This window comes from Microcaecilia unicolor, chromosome 2 (assembly GCF_901765095.1).
Source record: "Microcaecilia unicolor chromosome 2, aMicUni1.1, whole genome shotgun sequence".
Lineage (NCBI taxonomy): Eukaryota > Metazoa > Chordata > Amphibia > Gymnophiona > Siphonopidae > Microcaecilia > Microcaecilia unicolor.
Window position 1 is genome coordinate 329,140,595 of NC_044032.1, and position 25,199 is coordinate 329,165,793.

The 25,199-nt window shown below is 47.0% G+C and overlaps 1 protein-coding gene across 1 annotated transcript in view; it reads left to right on the plus strand.

Annotated features, from left to right (window-relative positions):
• The window catches only part of DGKQ (diacylglycerol kinase theta), a 679,503-nt gene that overhangs the window by 290,414 nt on the left and 363,890 nt on the right, over positions 1-25,199 (plus strand). The window contains 1 exon segment of the mRNA XM_030192090.1: positions 16,052-16,103. Within this exon segment, the coding sequence (XP_030047950.1) occupies positions 16,052-16,103 (52 nt within the window).

The following is a 25,199-nucleotide window of genomic DNA, read 5'->3' on the forward strand; positions in this document are numbered from 1 at the left end:
GATGGCTAAGTGGGGATATGATTGAGGTCTACAAATCCTGAGTAGTGGTAGAAACCGGTAGAAGTGAATTAATTTTTTACTCTTTCAAAAAGTAGGAAAAAACTAGGGGGACACTCAATGAAGTTACATGGTAATAATTTGAAAAGGAGTAGGAGGAATATTTTTTCACTCAATGAATAGTTAAGCTCTGGAACTCATTGGCAGAGGATGTGGTTACAGTGTTTAGAATATATGGGTTTTAAAAAGGTTTGGACAAATTCGTGGAGGAAAAGTCCATAGTCTGCTATTGAGGTGGACATGGGGGAAGGGAAGCCACTAGTTGCCCTCGGATTGGTACCATGGAATGTTGCTATTACTTGGGATTCTGCCAGGTATTTGTGATGTGGATTGGCCACTGTTGGGAACAGGATACTGGGCTAGATGGATCTATTGGTCTGACCCAGTATGGCTATTCTTATGTTTTTGTATTATAAAGAAATAGGAGAAAACAAAATATAAGAAAAAAGAGGAGATCTGTGAAGTTGTCCCTGGCCGGAAGTGGCCCCCACTGCCTTTGTATCCTGAGGTGAATTTTTGGATAAGACTACTCAACTCGAAGGTGAGTAGTGAAGGATTTCCAGAGAGAAGGGTCTCGATAGAAGAAGGCAGCAGAGTGATGGATAACTTCAAGTCTAGAGCAGTGGATGGGGGGAATGGAGAGACGGTTGGCAGAGGCAGAACAAAGGGCATGAAAGGAAGCAGATGGTATGATAAGGGAGCAAAGATAAGCTGGAGTCCCGATGTGTAATACTTTATCTGTTAAGGTCAGGGTCTTGTATGCGGAAAGTGAGAAAGAGAGCCAATGGTGATGGACTAGAAGAGAGGTTACGTGATTGTAGTGGTGGGCACAGGAGAGAATTCTGATGGAGATGTTCAGAATGATCTGTAGATGTTTAAGTAAGGAAGCAGGAAGACCAGAATAAATTGGGAGGCAACGAAAAAATTAAGGAGGGGCACAAGCAATATCATTAGTATAAGGGTGATAGGAATCGATATGCCATAGAAAGCATGATCTTGTGACTGAAAAAATCTGAAAGTTGAATGATAATTTTTTGATTAAAATCACTCCAAGGTAACACATGGAGTCTACTATCATAACAGGGGAGCCTCTTAACATAGTAGATGACGGCAGAAAAAGACCTGCACAGGAAGATTGCCACCGTGGAGTGAGCTCCGCCAGACCCCGATCGAGGCCCCCGGGTCCGCGGGCGCCGGAGTCCCCCCTCGGAAGATTGATAGATGGAGAGAGGCTGGTAAAAGTGAGGGGCAACGGGCGATCTTAATGGCGGCGGCCCAGCGGTGGAAATAAAGCAGGAAGAACCACAAACGGGCAGCCCGAAATTCAAGATGGCGGCGGGAGTCCGGGAGAGCGGAGACTAGTGCAGCATATCGGGGCTAGAGCACGATCCAGTGGGCACAGATCGGAGAGCGCCCAGACGCCAAACAGAAGAGCAGAGCCAAATCGGAGGGTGGAGGACGCTGGTTGGAGGTGAGAGAGACAGACCGGTCCTCTTCCTCCCTTTCCCTTCCCTCAACCCACATGGAGCAGAGCAGTGGGGCAAACTTACAGAAGAGCAGGGGGAGCTGAAGTCAGGACAGGAGGCTGTATCAGGTCCAGAGAGCTTGCTGAAAACTACTCAATAAGTTACTGAATAATTAAAGTTGAGTAGGAAGGTTAAACAAAATGCCGCCGAAAAAGAACTTGGACAAATATCGCTATGTGGCGGACCAAGGGGGAAAGACGAAGCACGACTCGGCAGAAAATCATCACGGAGTGGAGAAGATGGCTGGGATCCCCTCGGACTCGGAAGATGAACCCCAAAGAGAGATAAGTGAAAATACTGAGGAAATCACCAAAGCAGAAGTAGTGGGTTGGTTCAAAGAGCTGAAATCAGAGCTGGAAGGGGTCTGAAGGGATATCCAAACCTCGCTTCGAGAAATACGCACGGAGGTAAAGGAACTGGGCACATGAGTAGAGGACGCAGAAGAGAAAATAGAAAGAATTCAGGCGGCTGAACAAAAAAGAAAGGTGGAGGTCAATGGGGTCACTACAGAAATCCAGATGTTATGAGACCAGGTGGAAGACCTGAAGAACAGATCCCGCCGCAACAATTTGCGGTTCAAAGGAATCCCAGAACTGGACATTTTTACCAACTGTGATGTGGTAATTAAAGAACTGTGTCAACATATCTTGAACCCGGAGGGGGAGCAAAGGGAAATCTGCTTGCAACGAGCACATCGCAGTGCGGGCCCCCCCAAGAGACTCAACCCCGAGAGACATTCGCTTGTTTTTTGGATTTCCCAACTAAGGAATTGATACTGGCAAAAGTGAGACAGAAGAAGTTGATAATCTGGAAAAACTACAAGATTGGAGTATATCAAGATTTGGCAGGAGCTACATTGCAGAAGAGAAGAGCAGTGGGTGGTGACGACCTTCATGAGAGCAAAAGGAATTCGATATCGGTGGCTTTTTCCCTTCGCCATTTGGTTAACAGTAGCGGGAAAGTCAAGGAAAGTGAAGACAGCTGCGGAGGCGTGGGAGGCGTTGAAACAGTTAGGATGTGAAGGCCTCCCAGTCCGGTAACAACAGGGATTAGAGATGTCGGAACCTAGAACAGACTCAGCGTGGCAGACGGTGGCTTACCAAGGAAAGAAGAATGATAGAGGAGTATCCTGAGGACACGTAATGGAATAGTGAGCTGCCCAATGAACAATATGCTTAAGATATGTGTGGGAGTGGGGGGGGGGCTAGGAAGGGGAGTGGGGTTTTGCATGAAAAAGTACAATTGGGGGGAGGGAGAGGGGGATATGGAGTGACCCGGAAGCTCGGGGTTGTATGGGGGTCTCGGGGGAACGGCGGAGCCTCTTCTCTGACCGACTGTAGTAGAAATGTCGGGGAAGGGAGAGGGGAGGGGGTAAGGGAAGGGAGGGGGGAGAGGGGGAGGGGTAAGGGAAGGGGAAGGCCTAAAAGTGGGATCCTGGAATGTAAATGGTCTCAATAACACTAAGAAGAGAGCGAGAGTCATGAAAGAGATAATTAGAACGGGGTGTGAAGTACTATTTCTGCAAGAGACTCATTTGAGACCCAGACATGGTTATCTGCTCCGTACACGGGCATATACAGAAGTGGTGACACATCAAGAGGCAGGAAGGAAGAAAAAAGGGGGAGTAGCTATACTGATTAGGCAGACCTGTGGACTGACTATCACAAAAGAATTCAAGGATACAACAGGGAGATGCGTGGCTGTAAGGGGAACGATACAGGGAAAGGAGGTAACACTGGTAAATATCTATGCCCCAAATATGGGACAGAGGAAGTTTTTCCACACATTGGGGGAGGAACTCCAAGGGTTTGTAGGAGGTCAGGCAATTGTGGGAGGTGACTTCAACATAGCACCAGATGCGCGATTAGATCATTCGGGAGGAGGAGGGTATCAATCAGGGCCGGGGAGGAAGGCATTGCATAAATTTTTGAGTCACATGGAGCTTGTGAACAGTTGGAGGTTGTTATGGGGCACGCAAAGGGGATATACATTCTACTCCCATGCGGCGAACTCATATACCAGAATAGATGGATTGTGGGTACGTAGGAACTGGGCCCCCACGATAGTGGAGACGGAAGTTGAACCGATTTCCATCTCAGACCATGCAATGGTGTGGATCAGATTGCAGGGATGGGGATATAGAAAGAAGAACACTAGGTGGAAACTTAATGAATCCCTCCTGGGAGAGGAACAAGTGAAGGAAGAGGTGCAGGCCAATGTACAGGAGTACTGGAGGCTTAATGATACAGGGGCAGTGGGGGATGGGGTCTTGTGGGATGCTATGAAGGCTGTGGTAAGGGGAACACTAATCAAATGGGGAGCTAGGAAAAAAAGAGAGAGGGGTCAGAAGATGATGGCTTTGCGGGAGCGATTAGGTAAATTGGAAAGAACCCATCAGAGAAATCCATCACCAAGACTATGGGAGGAACTTAAGAAAATAAGGGGCGAATTGGTCCAGGGTCAGTTGGAAGAAGTAGAATACATGAGAACGCATCTCAAACAGCAGTTCTTCGAATTTGCAAATAAGTCTAGCGCTATGTTAGCGAGAAACAAAAGGGTGAAGTCAAAAATACAAAAAATTAAGGATGGGAAAGGGGGATGGGCCCACACAGACGAGGGCATAGAAGAGGGATTTCTTCGATACTATAAGGAATTATATAGAGCCCCTGAGGGGGTGCAACATGAAAGCTTAGTTAGGTATTTAGACCAGATCCCATTGCAGAGATTGAGTGAAGAGGAGCGTCAAAGGATGGAGGAACCAATAGGACAGGGGGAAGTAAAAGGGGTTATTCTAAAACTCCCCAATGGCAAGGCCCCAGGGTTGGATGGGGTCACAGCAAGGTTTTATAAAAATGTTGAGAGTTTGATCAGCCCGCTGCTGACGAGGGTGGGTAATGGGGTCTTGGAGGGAGGGGTCCTCCCGAGCTCTATGATGGAAGCGGGGGTGACCATTCTGCCCAAACCTGGGAAAGATCCGACGGTTTGTGGCTCATATAGGCCCATTTCACTATTGAACGTGGACGCAAAGATAATAGCAAAAGTATTGGCCAACAGATTGGACAGAGTGTTACCTAAATTAATACACCCGGACCAAGCTGGTTTTGTACCAGGGAGGCAAGTGGGAGATAACATCAGAAGAACATTGCATCTACTGTGGGAGGCCCAAAAAACAGATTCGCGATTGGCCATACTATCGATGGATGCTGAAAAGGCATTTGATAGGGTGAATTGGGAATTTCTGCTGGAGGTGTTGGATAGAGTGGGACTGGGAGGCCATTTCAGTATATGGGTAGAAGCGTTGTATAGGGACCCTAGAGCGTGTTTGAATATAAACGGGAGTTATTCTCCCTTCTTCCCGATAGGTAGAAGCACCAGGCAGGGCTGTCCGCTATCCCCACTCCTGTTTGCCTTATATATAGAACCGCTGGCAGTAATGATCAGAGAGCACCCGGGGGTGAGGGGACTGCGGGTAGGAGATCAGGAACACCGCATAGTACTATTTGCAGATGATATGCTGCTCTATGTGAAGGACCCGGAAGTAACATTGCCGGTAATATTGGGGGTATTTGAGGAATACGAGACATACGCCGGACTCAGGATAAACAGGGATAAAAGTGAAATAATGGGAATTTCATTAAGGGAGGAGGAGGAGGCAGAGGTGAGGGAAAGGTATGAGTTTAAATGGAAGAGTCAGAAAATTCGGTATTTGGGGATCCAGTTGTCGGGGGATCTGGAGAGGATATTCCCCCTAAATTATGGACACATGCAAGACCAAATAAAAAATGATATGTTGAGATAGAAAAACAAATGGTTCTCTTGGTACGGTAGAATGGCTGTGGTTAAAATGAATGTGATGCCGCGTATTCTATTCCTTTTTCAGACTCTGCCGATGATGGTGCCGAAGCCATTCCTTAAGAAATTACAGGCTTCTATAATGTACTTCATATAGGGGAACAGGAGACCACGACTAGCACAGCGGGTGTTGTGGGGGGGAAGGGGGGGGAAGAGCAGTACCTAACCTGGAGTGGTACTATTGGGGAGCTCAAATGAAAATGCTCTTAGACTGGGAGAGGGGAGGGGAGAAACCAGCGGTCCAAGTGGAGGAAGCTTATTGGCCACAAAGAACCTTGAGGTCATGGTTGTGGACTTCGGAGTGTATAGGGAAGGGGCAAAGAGAGGGTATTAGCCCCTTTCTGAGACAGTTGATGGATGTATGGGGGGGGGGGGGCTGCGGAGAAGATGGGGGCAAGTGACGGGAGTGTCCTCTCTGGCTCACATTAGATGGGAACCGAAATTTAGAGCAGGAAGGGAAAACGCTGCATTTGTGAGATGGGAACAGAGGGGAGTGGTAAGGTTTAGAGATGTGCTGCATGAGAGTGGAATATGTACTTTTGAAGAGGTGTGCGAGAGGTATGGGATCCCAGAGGGAGACAGATTTACATATATACTATTAACTCAATTCATGGGAAAGCAGGGATGGAAGGGAGGGACACCCAGGGAGAGAGAAAGTTGGGAAAATTTGTGGATAATGTTGGGGAAGGTCCCAAAAACAATCTCGGTGGTGTACCGATTTATTCAAGGGGATGAAGATCAGATATATCCATTTCAAGAAGCGTGTGAAAGGGACTTGCAATATAAATTTACGGAGCAGGAATGGGAAAACATATGTGGGGAAGTACAGAAAGCGTCTGTCTGTGTATTAATACAAGAAAATGCCTATAAAGTTCTCACGCGGTGGTACTACACACCGGAGAGATTGAAAAAAATGTACTCGGGGACATCGGATGGGTGTTGGAGATGTAAAAGACAGACGGGGCACATTTCTACATGTGTGGTGGACATGCCCGGGAGTAGTAACATTTTGGCAAGCAGTGATGAAAGTGTTAGTCCGCGTAATGGGGGTATCCCTGGTGGGCAGTCCACGGGCATGCTTATTGGGAATGTACAATGAGCGAGAGGTGTGGGAGGAGAGTAAAATGTTGCGCTGGGGACTGGCAGCGGCTAAGTGCCTTATCGCGCGCTGCTGGAAATCAGTTGCCCCCCCAGATATAGGGGATTGGAAGATTAAAGTAAGGCAACTATGGTATATGGAGCGGCTAACGGTATATAGAAGAGAGGGAGAACTTAAACGCAAGAAGGGATGGACGAAGTTACAGGTCATGATAGAGCATCTCTAAAGGGGACAGACATACATTCCGGGGGGGGGGGGGGGTTTGACTATTCAAAAGTAAAAGAAAAATAGAGTATGCAATAAGGGGGGAATTTAAGGGACTCCAAGGGGGGAGGGAATGGGACAAGGAAAACAGGGGGGGAGAGAGGGAAGAAAATGTGGTTTGAAGTTAAAAAAATATGCGGATTGTAGGTCTGTGGAGATAAAGTATAGAGAGAGAGATATAAGAATTGTTGAACATGTTATGGATTGTTGGATAAAAATGTAAGAAATCATAAAGAAGTAATTAGAAGAAGTAGTTGACTAGTTTGAATGTAAAGTTAAAGTTCAGAGACAGGCACAAGAATTGAGGTTTCATTGATGTTTATTTATGGATGGAAGGTTATATATGTAAGCATATGTTGAAACACAATAAAACATTTAAAGTTAAAAGAAAAAGACCTGCACAGAGCACGGTCCATCCAGTCTGCCCAACAAGATAAACTCATATGTGCTACTTTTTGTGTATACCCTACCTTGATTTGTACCTGTCCTCTTCAGGGCACAGACCGTATAAGTCTGCCCAGCACTATCCCCGCCTCCCAACCACCAGCCCCGCCTCCACCACTGGTGCTGGCACAGACCGTATAAGTCTGCCCAGCACTATCCCCGCCTCCCAACCACCAGCCCCGCCTCCCACTACCGGCTCTGCCACCCAATCTCGGCTAAGCTATGGAGGATCCATTCCTTCTGAACAGGATTCCTTTATGTTTATCCCACGCATGTTTGAATTCTGTTACCGTTTTCTTTTCCACCACCTCCCGTGGGAGGGCATTCTAAGCATCCACCACTCTGTTCGTGAAAAAATACTTCCTGACATTTTTATTGAGTCTGCCCCCCTTCAATCTCATTTCATGCCCTCTAGTTCTACCGCCTTCCCATCTCCGGAAAAGGTTCATTTGCGGATTAATACCTTTCAAATATTTGAACGTCTGTATCATATCACCCCTGTTTCTCCTTTCCTCCAGGGTATACATGTTCAGGTCAACAAGTCTTTCCTCATACATCTTGTAACGCAAATCCCATACCATTCTCGTAGCTTTTCTGTGCACCGCTTCCATTTTTTTAACGTCTTTCGCAAGATACGGCCTCCAAAACTGAACACAATACCCCAGGTGCGGCCTCACCAACGTCTTATACAGGGGTATTAAAACCTCTTTTCTTCTGCTGGTCACGCCTCTCTCTATACAGCCTAGCAATCTTCTAGCTACGGCCACCGCCTTGTCACACTGTTTCGTTGCCTTCAGGTCCTCAGATACTATCACCCCAAGATCCCTCTCCCCGTCCGTACCTTTCAGACTCTCCCCGCCTAACACATACGTCTCCCTTGGATTTCTACTCCCTAAGTGCATCACTTTGCATTTCTTCGCATTGAATTTTAATTGCCAAACGTTAGACCATTCTTCTAGCTTCCGCAGATCTTTTTTCATGTTTTCCACTCCCTCCGGGGTGTCCACTCTGTTGCAAATCTTGGTGTCATCCGCAAAAAGGCAAACTTTACCTTGTAACCCTTTGGCAATGTCACTCACAAATATATTGAATAGAATCAGCCCCAGCACCGATCGCTGAGGCACTCCACTATTCAGCTTTCCCTCCTCCGAGCGAACTCCATTTAACACCACCCTCTGGCGTCTGCCCGTCAACCAGTTCCTAATCCAGTTCACCACGTCGGGTCCTATCTTCAGCTTGTCTAGTTTATTCAAGAGCCTCCTGTGGGGAACCGTGTCAAAAGCTTTGCTGAAATCTAAGTAGATTACGTCCATAGCATGTCCTTGATTTAATTCTCCTGTCACCCAGTCAAAGAATTCAATGAGATTCGTTTGACACGATTTCCCTTTGGTAAAACCATGTTGTCTCGGATCTTGCAACTTATTTGCTTCTAGGAAATTCACTATCCTTTCATTCAGCATCGCTTCCATTACTTTTCCAATAATCAAAGTGAGGCTTACTGACCTGTAGTTTCCAGCTTCTTCCCTATCACCATTTTTGTGAAGAGGGACCACCTCCGCCGTTCTCCAATCCCATGGAACCTCTCCTGCCTCCAAGGATTTATTAAACAAATCTTTAAGAGGACCCGCCAGAACCTCTCTGAGCTCCCTCAATATCCTGGGGTGGATCCCGTCCGGTCCCATGGCTTTGTCCACCTTTAGATTTTTAAGTTGTTCATACACATCTCTTCCGTGAACGGTGCTATATCCACTCCATTCTCACATGTACTTTTGCCAGTCAAACGCGGTCCTGCTCCAGGTTTTTCTTCTGTGAAACAGAACAAAGTATCTATTTAGCAAATTTGCTTTTTCTGCATCATTATCTACATAGCGGTTCGCAGCATCTCTCAGTCTCACAATTCCCTTTTTAGTCTTCCTCCTTTCACTAATATACCTGAAGAAATTTTTGTCACCCCGCCTTACATTTCTAGCCATTTGTTCTTCCGCTTGTGCTTTCGCCACATGTATCTCTGTCTTGGCTTCTTTCAGTTTCCTCCGGTATTCCTCCCCGTGTTTCTCTTCTTGAGTTTTTCTGTATTTCAGGAACGCCAACTCTTTAGCCTTTATTTTCTCAGTCACTTGTTTGAAAAACCATATCGGTTCCTTTTTCTCTTGCTTTTATTTACTCTCCTTACATAAAGGTTTGTGGCCCTATTTATAGCTTCTTTCAGCTTGGACCACTGTCCTTCCACTTCTCGTTCATCCTCCCATCCCATCAGCTCCTTCCTTAGGTATTCCCCCATTTTACTAAAGTCAGCATGCTTGAAATCCAGGGCTTTGATTTTTGAGTGGCCGCCCTCCACTTTAGCCGTCATATCAAACCAAACCATTTGATGGTCACTACTGCCTAGGTGGGCACCCACTCGGACATTTATTTATTTATTTATTGTTCACTTATATCCCACATTTTCCCATTTGACACACTATCCCCATTTGTGAGCACCAGATCCAGCGTTGCTCTCTCCCTTGTGGGTTCTGTCACCATTTATCTGAGCAGAGCACTTTAAAAAGCATCCACGATCTCTCTACTTTTTTCTGATTCCACATACGGAAATTTCCAATCTACATCTGGCAGATTGAAATCTCCCAGCAACAGCACCTCTCTCTTCTTTCCCAACTTATGGATATCTGTGACCAGATCTTTATCTAGATCATCCAATTGTGTCGAAGGTCTGTAGACAACACCCACATGTACAGAGGTTTTATCATCTCTTTTTAAGGTGATCCATATTGCTTCTTCCTTTCCCCAGGTCCCTGACATTTCAGTTGCCTCGATGTCATTTCTCACATACAGAGCTACTCCTCCACCTTTTTGACATAGGGGCAGCAGAATGGTTAGGTCAGGAACAGTAGGGTCTTGGGTGAAAACCAACAAAATATCATCAGCGTACATATAAAACAACTGGAGAAAACTGAATTAATGAGGCTAATGGGCTGAAGAAGAGGTTAAAAAGGAGGGAGGAGGTACTGAACCCAGACACCAGATTTCAGGGGTCTTGGATTCTGAAGTACAAGAAGGTAATGATACTTGAAAGGTACCATCAGTGAGAAATAAAGAAAAACATTGGAGAACAGTGCCTATGATACCAAAAGAAGAGTCTGGATAAAAGTAGAGAATGATCTACCAGGTCAAATGTGGATGTAAAATTGAGTGAGATCATTAGAGTGCTGTTAACTGGGTAAAAACGGAATAGATGTTTCTCAGTTGAAAGGCCATTATGGTTTTGATTGAGTGACACCTGGATGAAAGCCAGAGTGATTATGGAGCAGATGAGAGGATTCAGCCTGATCAGATAATTGTAGGAAGATGACCTTTTCAACAAACTTGGAGAGGTTAGAGATAGGTCTATAGCTCAAAAGAACAGCATGGTCGAGCAAGGATTTCTTCAGTATTTGTTGAATAACAATGTTTTTCCAGGGGAGAGGGGTTATTCCCATAGAGCGACTATTGTGGAGCATTGAAAGAAAGATAGGAAGGAGGGAGTGACAAGGAAGCGAGACCCAAGTAGATGGAATGGGATCTAAGGGGCAAGTAGTCTTCTGTGACGATTTTATTGATTATAGCCCTGCTGGAAACTCAAAACCATAGATGAAGGACTAGGGCGTTACCTAGTTATTCAGACAACAGTTGAAAAATTATATTTTCAAGAATCATTGAAATAAAAAAAATTAGAGACTGAATGGAAGTTTGACACGATAATTGGATCCAATAATGGATAAATAATGTCAAATTTTTCAAGATGAAGGACTTAAGTCTTCAGTAAGACTAGTAGTAAACAAAACCAAGATTGATGGAAACATGCCTAAATTAGGGCTTTTTATGAACTGTGAGGGCAGTGGATTGAGACATGACATAGAAAGCATCAGCATTGGTATGTTATTATTATTATTTGTTACATTTGTATCCCATATTTTCCCACCTTTTGCAGGCTCAATGTGGCTTACATATAACCGTTAACAGTGTTAGCCGATTACGGTTTGAACAAATACATGGTTATGTTGTGTTGCAAGTGACCGGTATTTTTATGTTGGGTCAGTGGGGTAGTATGCTCTTCTCAACAGGTCTGTCTTTAGTGCTTTCCAAACATTTAGGTGGCCGAGCATAGTTTTTACTGCTTTTGGCAATGCGTTCCATAGTTGTGCGCTTAGGTAGGAAAAGCTGGTTGCATAGGTGGATTTGTATTTGACTCCTTTGCTGTTTGGGTAGTGGAGGTTTAGATATGATCGTGCAGATTTTGTGGAGTTTCTGGTTGGCAGGTCGATAAGGTCTGTCATGTATCCCGGTGCCTCGCCGTAAATAATTTTTTGAACAGTCGTGCAGATTTTGAAAGTGATGCGTTCTTTGATTGGTAGCCAGTGCAATTTTTCTCTGAGCGGTTTGGCGCTGTCAAAATGTGTTTTTCCAAATATAAGCCTGGCTGCTGTATTTTGGGCGGTCTGAAGTTTCTTTATGATTTGATCCTTGCATCCTGCATAGATTCCGTTACAGTAATCTGTGTGGCTTAATACCATGGACTGTACCAGGTTACAAAATATTTCCCTCGGGAAGAATGGCTTTACACGTTTGAGTTTCCACATTGAGAAAAACATTTTCTTTATGGTGGATTTCGCTTGGGTCTCTAGTGATAGGTTATGGTCGATTGTTACTCTGAGAATTTTCATGCTGTCTGAGACAGGGAGGGTGTATCCTGGGGTGTTAATGTTTGTGGGTTTGTGTGTATTGTATTGGGATGAGATGATGAGACAGTGTGTTTTTTCTGTATTGGGTTTTAGTTGGAATGCATTTGCCCATGAGTTCATGATGTTTAAACTTAGTTTGATTTCGTTGGTGATTTCCCCCAGATCATGTTTGTATGGGATGTACAATGTAACGTCATCAGCGTAGATAAATGGGTTGAGGCCTTGGGTGGATAGGGTCTTGGCTAGTGGAGTCGTCATGAGGTTGAAGAGGATCGGTGATAGTGGTGATCCTTGTGGTACTCCGCAGCCTGGTTTCCATGCTGACGATATGTTTGTTTTTGATATGTTCTCTCTTGAGAGCCTTGGTTGAGGGTTCACAAACAGATTTCCAACTGTTACAGTTGATAAGGGACTGGAGGAGACAGAAGACAATTAAGGTAAGAATGAAGCCCATAGATAAACTCTTTCTTGGAGAAGGAGGTAAAAGCACCTGGAGGGAAAGGTGGAAGGAGTTATTGGCTGAGGAATTGCTGATACTTTGCAAAACCAATCCCTTCATGTAGTTCTAGGAGTGGATGGCATTAATTCCCGGAAGAGCTCAAACATGAAATTGCCAATCTGTTACTACTTATCTATAACCTATAATTCCAAAACAATCACAATACCAGAGGGTGGCCAGTATAATGCCAAATTTTCAAAGAGCTCCAGAGGTGATCCAGGAAACTATAGATTAGTGAGCTTGACTTTGGTGCTGGTCAAAGTAGTGGATGCTGTACTAAGAAAAAAAATGTTAGACTATATAGATGGATGATGCTTAATGGGAATGAATCAGCTTGAGTTTTTTTAAACGTGCAAACAAGTAGATAATGATGAATTGGATTTTCAGACATATTTTACAAAGTCCTCATGAGAGACTCAGCAAACTAAACAGTCATGAGATAGGCAGTCATGTACTTGTGGCTTGAAAACGTGCTAAAAGACAGGTACAGAGAGTAAAACAAAGTGGTTGGTTAAGAGTCGTTAGTGGAGCACCTCGGGGGTCTGTGTTGGGACCTCTGATGTTTAACATATTCATAAATGGTCTGATATAGGAGTGATGAGTGAGATGATCAAATTTGCAGGTGACACAAAATCATCCAAAGTTGTTAGACTGGCAGAGGATTGCAAGGATTTGGAGGAGGGCCTTGTGAGACCAGGAGACTGGGCATCTAAATGGTAGATAAAATTGATTGTGGAGAAGTGTAAAGTGGTACATGCAGACTGATAGAAGGTAGAAGTGATATGATCACATGAAACATTTCTGCAGAAACTTCAGTGGCTACCATACGATGCAGGGCTTACTCTTTCTGACTGTATGAGCAATTTTTACCCAAGTTAGATGCCTTATATATCTAAACTCCTGTTACTCTATCTTATCTTATCTTTCTACCTTCACTTCTTCTCTTTGCTAATATGTTTGAATGTGTATTGTGTTGACATACTATATGCTGTAATATGTGCTGCAGTTTGAATATTTTACTGTTGTAAATGTTTATTGCCTATGCTGGGTTAAATTGCTGCGTACTGCTTTTGGTGAATTTCTTCAAGACCTGTGGGGGGAGGGAGTGGGAGAGAGAGATGCCAGATCCACTGGAGAGGGGAAGGGAGAGGGAGGAGAAAAAGATGCCAGGTGGGGGTTGAGAGAACAGGGGTGGTAGGAGAGAGCAAGGGAGGAGCAGGGGTGGCTGGAGAGAGTGAGGAAAAGATGCTGGCCTATGGGTGGGGGGTGCAGGAGAGAGGGGAGATGCTGGAGGAAGCATACAGTGGGCAGGTATACAGAAGGGTGTCATTGGACGTGGGGGAGGAAGAGGAATACTCAGCAGATACTAGAAATGGGGGAAGGGAGAAGGGACACTGAGGGCAGATGCTGAACAGGACAAGATAGGGACACTGTGAGGGCAGATGCTGAACATGGGGGAGGATAGGGACAGGGACATAGAGGAAAGATGCTGGACAGGATAGATAGGGATTCAGAGGAAAGATGGATGATGGACATGGTAAGAGAACAAATGCTAAATGGATAGGAGACTTGGGTAAAAAAGGGAGGAAAAACCAGAGAACGGCAGAAGAGACACTGAGGCCAAAGCAAATGGAAATATAAAATGGTAAGACAACAGAGGGAAAAAAGTATTTTATTCTGAATTTATTAATTTGAATGTCAGCTTTGAGAAATGTACATCTCTGTACACCTCTGATATCTTGCATTTCATTTTCTGTTTCTCTAGTTTTACTGTACATGCAGTCAGACTTTTTGAGTTTTCCAATTCATTTTTGCCATTATATTTCTGTTACTGATCTGTGGTCCCTTACCTTTTCTCCAGCCCCCATTCAGGAGAAATGGTATTATAGGGACCCATTTAAAATTTTCTGCCAGGGCCTATTCAGTCCTAGCTGTGCCACTAAAAGCATCCTATTGGACCTTATGACAGCTCTAGGATCAGAGCTCCTTCCAGTTCATCAGCAAAATTAACCTTTTAACTTAACCAGGCTGCAGATGTTTGAGTGTGGACTTGCGCACTATGTATGTGTGTAAAGATATGCATGTACAGCCTATATGCTTTAAAAATCTGACCAAGACCTATTAAGATTATTTTATAATTACACACTTGGTTTAAAAACATGTGTGTACCAGTGCAGACTTTACCAGTAATCTAGTGATTGGAGCACTGAGCTAACAACCAGGGAAGCCTGGTTCAAATTCCACTGCTGCTCCCTCTCGGCAAGACACTTAACCTCAGGTACAAACTTAGGGGTCCATTTACTATGCCGCGATAAAAGTGGCCTGCAGTAGTGTGGGCATGTCTTTTGGGCGCACACTGGGCCATTATATCCCTGTAAAATGTTATTTATTTATTTATTTATTTATTTATTTGTTAAATGCTACATATATTAATTATGACAGTAATAAAATAATTCAACGCCAAGAACTTAGGGGCCCTTTTACAATGCCGTGGTAGAGCCACCCACACCATGCGCAATTTCTGGTGCAACCAGAAATATTTTTTATTTTTACCACTGAGGACTTACTGCACAGGAGCCCTTACTGCCTCCTAAATAGGAGGCGATAAGGGCTCCCCCAGGACATGGCCGCACGTCAAGTTTGTTCTTACCGCACAGCCATTTCCTTTTTTTTTTTAACTCGCTGCGGTAAAAGGGTCCTCGGCGCATGGCAAATCCATTTACCGCAGCATGGTAAAAGGGCCCCTTAGTCTCCTTTCTTGATCTTTATGCTATAAATAACTGATGATTGGGTTTTAATAAATATTTTTAACATCTTTGAAAAATAGTGCCATTTTTGTACGTATTGTAATTTGAATTATGGTTTATTGTATTTTCCAACAAATTTAGAGGCCCTTTAACTAAGCTGTATTAGGTGCAAATGCATGAGTAACAGAGCTTAAAATGGTGTACCATGGGATGTGTTCAGGTGTCCTGTGGTAAAAAAAATATTTTAACATTTTTTGAGGGGGTATGTCAGGAGGGTGGAGAGTGGGCATTCCTGCACTAATTAATTAGTGCATTTACATTACCATTCACTAACTGGTAAATACAAGAATACTGTGTGAGCCCTTACCACCTATAAAATCTGTGGCAGTAAGTGTTCACATGGTAAAATTTTTGTAATGGCTGTATGTTAATGGCAATATTAGTGCATGGCCATTAATACTAAAAATACAAAAAGGCCATTTTTACTGCTTTGGTAAAAATAGCCTTAGCGTGTGGGAAAACCCATACAAGGGCGCACTAAGGCCACTTTTACCGCAGCTTATTAAAAGGACCTCTTAGTATTTTATGATTTCTTATGTACTGTTTTGTTCTTTTCTCCTTTTTCCTTCTCTTAATTTAGCAACATATGTGATGGTTTTTCTATTTTGGTAACTTCATAGATACTACTACAGATATGCTGTATATCAAATTGAATAAATAAATACAGTAGTATATAGTAGTAGGTTGTGTTTGCTTATTTGCCTATTATTTTAGTAATTGTTGAAATAATATACCTGAAGTGCCATGTATTGTAAATATTTTTTATTTCCACATTTTGGCATCAGGAAGATCCAGAGAATTTTGGAATGCTAGAAGTACTAATGGATAGCAGGCATGGTAAGAAGTTTTGTTTGTTTGTTTTAAACAAATTGACCCAGTTGTACAAGTACTTTATTAATTTATTATCCAGACCAGTGGTTCTCAACTCTGTTCTGGAGAACCATCCAGCCAGCCTGGTTTTTAGGATATCCACAATGAATATGCATTCTACATGGTAACGGTATGCAAATATACCTATGAATACCAATAAACTGTGCACATGTATGTTACAGTTGCTCCGTGAGCTACTGTGAGGCATATGTTCAAAGCACTTAGCCTTCCAAAGTTCCATAGGTTTCTATGGAACTTTGGAAGGCTAAGTGCTTTGAAAATACGCCTCAGTGTGTGTTTATAATATATACAGTGATATGAATACGTTTTTGCCCTCTCCTAATGTTCCCTATTGTTACATATACAGTGGGGGAAATAAGTATTTGATCCCTTGCTGATTTTGTAAGTTTGCCCACTGACAAAGACATGAGCAGCCCATAATTGAAGGGTAGGTTATTGGTAACAGTGAGAGATAGCACATCACAAATTAAATCCGGAAAATCACATTGTGGAAAGTATATGAATTTATTTGCATTCTGCAGAGGGAAATAAGTATTTGACCCCCCACCAACCAGTAAGAGATCTGGCCCCTACAGACCAGGTAGATGCTCCAAATCAACTCGTTACCTGCATGACAGACAGCTGTCGGCAATGGTCACCTGTATGAAAGACACCTGTCCACAGACTCAGTGAATCAGTCAGACTCTAACCTCTACAAAATGGCCAAGAGCAAGGAGCTGTCTAAGGATGTCAGGGACAAGATCATACACCTGCACAAGGCTGGAATGGGCTACAAAACCATCAGTAAGACGCTGGGCGAGAAGGAGACAACTGTTGGTGCCATAGTAAGAAAATGGAAGAAGTACAAAATGACTGTCAATCGACAAAGATCTGGGGCTCCACGCAAAATCTCACCTCGTGGGGTATCCTTGATCATGAGGAAGGTTAGAAATCAGCCTACAACTACAAGGGGGGAACTTGTCAATGATCTCAAGGCAGCTGGGACCACTGTCACCACGAAAACCATTGGTAACACATTACGACATAACGGATTGCAATCCTGCAGTGCCCGCAAGGTCCCCCTGCTCCGGAAGGCACATGTGACGGCCCGTCTGAAGTTTGCCAGTGAACACCTGGATGATGCCGAGAGTGATTGGGAGAAGGTGCTGTGGTCAGATGAGACAAAAATTGAGCTCTTTGGCATGAACTCAACTCGCCGTGTTTGGAGGAAGAGAAATGCTGCCTATGACCCAAAGAACACCGTCCCCACTGTCAAGCATGGAGGTGGAAATGTTATGTTTTGGGGGTGTTTCTCTGCTAAGGGCACAGGACTACTTCACCGCATCAATGGGAGAATGGATGGGGCCATGTACCGTACAATTCTGAGTGACAACCTCCTTCCCTCCGCCAGGGCCTTAAAAATGGGTCGTGGCTGGGTCTTCCAGCACGACAATGACCCAAAACATACAGCCAAGCAACAAAGGAGTGGCTCAGGAAGAAGCACATTAGGGTCATGGAGTGGCCTAGCCAGTCACCAGACCTTAATCCCATTGAAAACTTATGGAGGGAGCTGAAGCTGCGAGTTGCCAAGCGACAGCCCAGAACTCTTAATGATTTAGAGATGATCTGCAAAGAGGAGTGGACCAAAATTCCTCCTGACATGTGTGCAAACCTCATCATCAACTACAGAAGACGTCTGACCGCTGTGCTTGCCAACAAGGGTTTTGCCACCAAGTATTAGGTCTTGTTTGCCAGAGGGATTAAATACTTATTTCCCTCTGCAGAATGCAAATAAATTCATATACTTTCCACAATGTGATTTTCCGGATTTAATTTGTGATGTTCTATCTCTCACTGTTACCAATAACCTACCCTTCAATTATGGGCTGCTCATGTCTTTGTCAGTGGGCAAACTTACAAAATCAGCAAGGGATCAAATACTTATTTCCCCCACTGTATGTCACACTGAATGGTTTCCTATCTTTAAACAAAATGTAATATTAGACAAAGGGAACCTGAGTAAACATATATCAGTTTGTTTGTTTTTTTATTTCATGAAGTCTTTATTATCCGTTAAAACATAACAGAAAGCTCATGGAGCAGAACTTACAATACACAATTTCTGAATTTAAACAGACATTTACAGGCAACTTAAGCACCTCATTCCCACATTTTCAACGTCCCGCTAAGAAACATAAGGAACTTCATAATTTTTTTTTTTTTAGTTTTTAACTGGAAAATGCATCCCCCTCAATACCCCTCCCCCATCTCCCCCCATCCCTCTCTCCAGCCATACCCTAGGGAAGTCCCTTAACACATCCTTCCATTCACCACTCTCACAACTCTCACTAAGCACTCTGAGCACTTAGAATGAAAGGCTTCCAGACAGAATACCATTTACTCTTCTGTTGTCTGTGCTCTGCTAAGAGCCTCTCCATTTTACAAACATACTTCAGTTTATAGAGCCATCTCGTAACTGGGGGAACCAGAGCCCGTTTCCAGTAATAGGTTATGACCACCCTTGCTGCACACAGTGCATGCCTCATCAGTACCTGCTGAGCCAGGTGTTAAACCCCCTGCCTTTACAGAAAAGAGAAAGATCTCGGGGGCCCAGGTAACTGCACCCCACCCAGCTCTGCAGCCTACTATGTATCGCTTTCCAGAACGCTCTGACTTTTACACAGTGCCACCACACATGCCCCATTGTTCCCCTATTACCACACCTCCTCCAGCACAAGCCTGAGGAGGCTGGATATATACACTGGAGACGTTCAGGTGTAAGGTACCATCTAAACAGCACTTTCACTGCATTCTCTTTAAAGGGTACATGAGACGACACCTTCACCACCGCCCGCTCTATTTTCTCCCATCCTGCATACCCCAAGGCCATACCCAACTCCCTCCGCAAGCCCGTCCTATGAAGTGTATAAAGTGGAGCCTGTGTGCTACTACATTTATATAAGCAGCCAATCAGACCTCTAGATGAGGATCTCTTCCAAACCTAACTTTTCCCTTCCCATTACTGTATGTATTGCTGCCGTCCTGAGTAAATGAGACAACTGGCGATACGTGAATTCATCCTTCCCCACCACTGGGTCAGGACAGAAAAGGACAACCCGTAACCTCCGCTCTCAAGACAAATCCCTCCTTTCAGTACCCTTCTCCACCACCTCCAACTCCAGGCTCCGTCCCTTCTATCTCGCCTCACCCCATGCCTGGAACACACTCCCTGAGCCCATACGCCGTGCCCCCTCCCTACCCATCTTCAAATCAATGCTCAAAGCCCACCTCTTCAATGTCGCCTTCGGCTCCTAATCACTACACCACTTCTCAGGAAACTTATCTACCCCAACTTGACATTTCGTCCATTAGATTGTAAGCTCTTCCAAGCAGGGACCGTCCTTAATTGTTAATTTGTACAGCGCTGCGTAACCCTAGTAGCGCTCTAGAAATGTTAAGTAGTAGTAGTAGTAACTTCCATAGCGTCCCCAGATCAATCCAGAGACTTGTGGGTTATGCCCCTCCTCTAGCAGGTTAGATAGAGAGAACTCAGAAGTTTGCTACAATAGAGCATGTGCAGCCAGCCACACTTCAGTATTCTCTCTATCTAGCAGGTAGAAGGGAGCATAAAGTGCAGCTCTGTGGCCTGAGGCTCCTATCCTGTTCCCTCGGGTGTGTTGAGCTTTCTCTGGGGTTGAGGTGCTGGAGCACATTCTGGGATACACCTGGTGGTGCCAGGTCCCTACCCTTCTCCCCCTATCAGCCTACTTAAATTCTGTTGAGGATTTTGGCTGTATTCCTCTCCTGTCTCTTAAAAAAAAAAAAAAAAAAGAACCAGACGGAACGATTCTCCAGTCCAGCCTCATTTTGGCTTGCTTGGCGCTTGGAACAATTCTCCGTTCAGCTTAATTGGAATGTGAGCAGGGCTGGGACTGCAGAGAAGGTAAGGCTTTTGGGGCTATGTCCGTTCCGTTGGAGTCCTTAAGCGCAGCTCGCGCTGCGGGGCACGGTGGCACGTCGCTTCCCTGTGAGTTTTGTTCCACGACGGTAGTGAGTCATAGTGCGGATCAGGGGATTGCATGTTGGGCACCACGGCGCCAAAAGGGATCGTTTCTCGCTTGGCAGGAAAGTCTGTGACTGGACCGGTTGATCCGCTGGCGCCATTTTCTCGCTAGCGCCGCGGTCTCAGGATGCGGCGGTGGGATCTGCTGGGGCTCCCTCCGACAGAGAAGCCTCGATTTCTCTCCTGGAAAAGGCTATTATGGGGTCATTTCCCCCGGAGTTTTTACTCTTTTGCTCAAAGCGTTTTTATTGCGCTCGGAGGGAGAGGGGCAGGAGGCGGCCATTTTCGAGGCTCTACTGCCTCGGGCTCTGAGTTCGTACAGAAGCCGCCTAAGACGGCCCGGTTGGGTTTAAGGGGCCGGTAGAGTGGAGGAGTAGCATAATGGTTAGTGCAGCAGGCTTTGAACCTGGCTGTCTGGGTTCATTTCCCTCTGCTGCTCCTTCTGTCTGTGAGCAAGTCACTTAGCCCTCCATAATAACCCTGGGACGACATATGGATTCGGAGGGTGTCCCAGGGTCAGGGGAATCCTTTTCAGGGCACCTTGAACAGAGGGAGTTGCCCGCGGGTGAGGGAGTTGACCTCACCGCGACCAGGCTCTTTAAAGGGAAGAATTGATTCCGTTCTTTCTCCGAGGACAAGCAGGCTGCTTGTTCTCACTGATGGGTGACGTGCACGGCAGCCTCTCCAATCGGAACACTTCCTAGCAAAGTCCTTTGCTAGTCCTCGCGCGCCGATGCGCATGCGCGGCCGTCTTCCCGCCCGAACCGGCTCGTGCCGGCCAGTCTTCTTTTGTCCGCGCTCGGTACAGTCGTGTTTCGCCGTTCGCGCCCCAAAAGTTGACCTCGCGCATCATTTTTCGACTTCGCTTTAAAAAAAAAAAGGTGTCGGAAGGAGACCTTAACGGTCTGCTCCCTTCCTGTACTTCTAGTTTTGCCCCGGTAAGTTTTCTTTCGTCGTCGGGGTAGGCCCTATTTAGGCCTCGGTTCGAAGTTTTCTTCCCCCTATTTTTGTGGTGCCATTTTCGCCATTTCGAGTTTTGATCTCGCCGGCGCGATTTTTCCGCCCATGACATCGAAGTCTTCCAGCAGCTTCAAGAAGTGCACCCAGTGCACCCGGGTAATCTCGCTCACTGACAGGCACGCGTCGTGTCTTCAGTGTCTGGGGGCTGGGCACCGCCCGCAGGCCTGTAGTCTGTGTTCTCTTTTGCAAAAGCGGACTCAGGTAGCGAGATTAGCCCAGTGGAACGTTTTGTTCTCGGGCTCTTCGTCGGCATCGGCACCGGGAGTATCGACTGCTTCGACGTCGTCGGCGCCCGGACCTTCATCCTCGCCCCCCATTGCATTGAGTGCATCGAGGCATCGGCCCTCTGCATCGGGGCGACATCGAAGGGCTGCGTCGGCGTTGGTGGTATCGAGACCTCCTCGTCTGCTGATGTCGTCGGACGGTGGTGCTTCGTCTGGAGTGCAGGTGAGGGCTGTCCATTCCCCTGCTGGTGGCGGTGAGCCTTCGGGTGGGTCTCCCCCTACCCTGAGGGCTCCTGCGGTACAGCCCCCCCGAGACCGACCTCCTTCGGCCTCGGCCCCGAGGAAGAGACGGCTGGATTCTACGTCCTCCTCGTCGGTGCCGGGAAGCTCCGGTGACATGCTTCGTCCCAAAAAATCGAAGAAGCATCGTCACCGGTCCCCTTCCCGTGTCGGCACTGAGAGCTCTGGGTCGCCGAGGGAGTCGGCACCCAGTAGGCATCGGCACCGAGAGGACCGCTCGCCCTCTGTTCAAGAGGTGTCGGTGCGCTCCCCTTTGGACAGCCCGGAACAGCATCCACGCCCGGAACAGGTTCTGACATCGACTCCTGCATCGGCTTCCATGTCTTTTTCCACAGCCGCTCTGCACGAGAGCCTCCGGGCCGTTCTCCCAGAGATCCTGGGAGAGCTGTTGCGCCCTACCCCTCCGGTACCGGGGGTGCTTGCGCCACCGGTACCGTCGAGCGAGGCGCCGGCTGGCCCATTGCCCGGGGTGAGGTCTCCGACATCGGTGCCGCTTGCGGTACCGATTGCGGTAGCCTCCCAGGAAGGCTCCCCGACTATGTCGGCGGAGGGAGCTTCGCCGGTGCAGGCGAGGGAGTCTACCTCTCGACGCTCCCACCTTGGCCGTGGTTCCACGGAGTCAAGCCGGGCACGGCTGCAGACACAGGTCCGTGAACTTGTGTCTGACACCGATGGTGAGGCCTCGTGGGAAGAGGAAATCAGATATTTCTCTGACGAGGAGTCTGAGGGTCTTCCTTCTGATCCCACTCCCTCTCCTGAAAGGCAGCTTTCTCCTCCTGAGAGCCTGTCTTTCGCTTCCTTTGTCCGGGAGATGTCTACGGCCATCCCCTTCCCGGTGGTTGTGGAGGACGAGCCCAGGGCTGAAATGTTTGAGCTCCTGGACTATCCTTCTCCACCTAAGGAAGCGTCCACAGTACCCATGCATCATGTCCTTAAAAAGACATTGCTGGCGAACTGGACCAAGCCTCTAAGTAATCCCCACATTCCCAAGAAGATCGAGTCCCAGTACCGGATCCATGGGGACCCAGAGCTGATGCGCACTCAGTTGCCTCATGACTCTGGAGTTGTGGATTTGGCCCTAAAGAAGGCCAAGAGTTCTAGGGAGCATGCTTCGGCGCCCCCGGGCAAGGACTCTAGAACCTTGGACTCCTTTGGGAGGAAGGCCTACCATTCTTCTATGCTCGTGGCCAAAATTCAGTCCTACCAGCTCTACAAGAGCATACACATGCGGAACAATGTGCGGCAGTTGGCGGGCTTGGTGGACAAGCTCCCCCCTGAGCAAGCCAAGCCATTTCAGGAGGTGGTCAGGCAGCTGAAGGCGTGCAGAAAATTCCTGGCCAGAGGGGTGTATGACACCTTTGATGTTGCGTCCAGGGCCGCTGCTCAAGGTGTGGTGATGCGCAGACTCTCATGGCTGCGTGCCTCCGACCTGGAGAATAGAATCCAGCAGCGGATTGCGGACTCGCCTTGCCGTGCGGATAATATTATTGGAGAGAAAGTCGAGCAGGTGGTAGAGCAGCTCCACCAGCGGGACACCGCTTTCGACAAGTTCTCCCGCCGGCAGCCTTCAGCCTCTACCTCTACAGGTAGAAGATTTTTGGGGGGAAGGAAGACTGTTCCCTACTCTTCTGGCAAGCGTAGGTACAATCCTCCTTCTCGACAGCCTGCGGCCCAGGCTAAGCCCCAGCGCGCGCGCTCTCGTCAGCAGCATGCGCCTCAGCAAGGCCCCTCGGCTCACCAGCAAAAGCAAGGGACGAACTTTTGACTGGCTCCAGCAGAGCATAGCCGACATCCAAGTGTCAGTGCCGGGTGACCTGCCAGTCGGAGGGAGGTTGAAAGCTTTTCACCAAAGGTGGCCTCTCATAACCTCCGATCAGTGGGTTCTCCAAATAGTCCGGCAAGGATACACCCTCAATTTGGCCTCAAAACCTCCAAATTGTCCACCGGGAGTTCAGTCTTACAGCTTCCAGCACAAGCAGGTACTTGCAGAGGAACTCTCCGCCCTTCTCAGCGCCAATGCGGTCGAGCCCGTGCCATCCGGGCAAGAAGGGCTGGGATTCTATTCCAGGTACTTCTTTGTGGAAAAGAAAACAGGGGGGATGCGTCCCATCCTAGACCTAAGGGCCCTGAACAAATATCTGGTCAAGGAAAAGTTCAGGATGCTTTCCCTGGGCACCCTTCTCCCCATGATTCAGGAAAACGATTGGCTATGCTCTCTGGACTTGAAGGACGCCTACACGCACATCCCGATACTGCCAGCTCACAGACAGTATCTGCGATTTCAGCTGGGCACACGTCACTTCCAGTACTGTGTGCTACCCTTTGGGCTCGCCTCTGCGCCCAGAGTGTTCACAAAGTGCTTGGCTGTAGTAGCAGCGGCACTTCGCAGACTGGGGGTTCACGTGTTCCCATATCTCGACGATTGGCTGGTGAAGAACACATCCGAGGCAGGAGCCCTGCAGTCCATGCAGATGACTATTCGCCTCCTGGAGCTATTGGGGTTTGTGATAAATTATCCAAAGTCCCACCTTCTCCCAGTGCAGAAACTCGAATTCATAGGAGCTCTGCTGGATTCTCGGATGGCTCGCGCCTATCTCCCAGAGACGAGGGCCAACAACTTGTTGTCCCTCGTCTCGCGGGTGCGGACGTCACAGCAGATCACAGCTCGGCAGATGTTGAGATTGCTGGGCCACATGGCCTCCACAGTTCATGTGACTCCCATGGCCCGCCTTCACATGAGATCTGCTCAATGGACCCTAGCTTTCCAGTGGTTTCAGGCTGCTGGGGATCTAGAAGACGTGATCCACCTGTCCACGAGTTTTCTCAAATCCCTATATTGGTGGACGATTTGGTCCAATTTGACTCTGGGACGTCCTTTCCAAATTCCTCAGCCACAAAAAGTGCTGACTATGGATGCGTCTCTCCTGGGGTGGGGGGCTCATGTCGATGGGCTTCACACCCAAGGAAGCTGGTCCCTCCAGGAACGCGATCTGCAGATCAATCTTCTGGAGTTACGAGCGGTCTGGAACGCTCTGAAGGCTTTCAGAGATCGGCTGTCCCACCAAATTATCCAAATTCAGACAGACAACCAGGTTGCCATGTATTACATCAACAAGCAAGGGGGCACCGGATCTCGCCCCCTGTGTCAGGAAGCCGTCAGCATGTGACTCTGGGCTCGCCGTCATGGCATGGTGCTCCAAGCCACATATCTGGCAGGCGTAAACAACAGTCTGGCCGACAGGTTGAGCAGGATTATGCAACCTCACGAGTGGTCGCTCAATTCCCGTGTAGTGCGACAGAACTTCCAGGTGTGGGGCACCCCCTTGGTAGATCTCTTCGCATCTCGAGCCAACCACAAAGTCCCTCAGTTCTGTTCCAGGCTTCAGGCCCACGGCAGACTGGCATCGGATGCCTTCCTCCTGGACTGGGGGGAGGGTCTGCTGTATGCTTATCCTC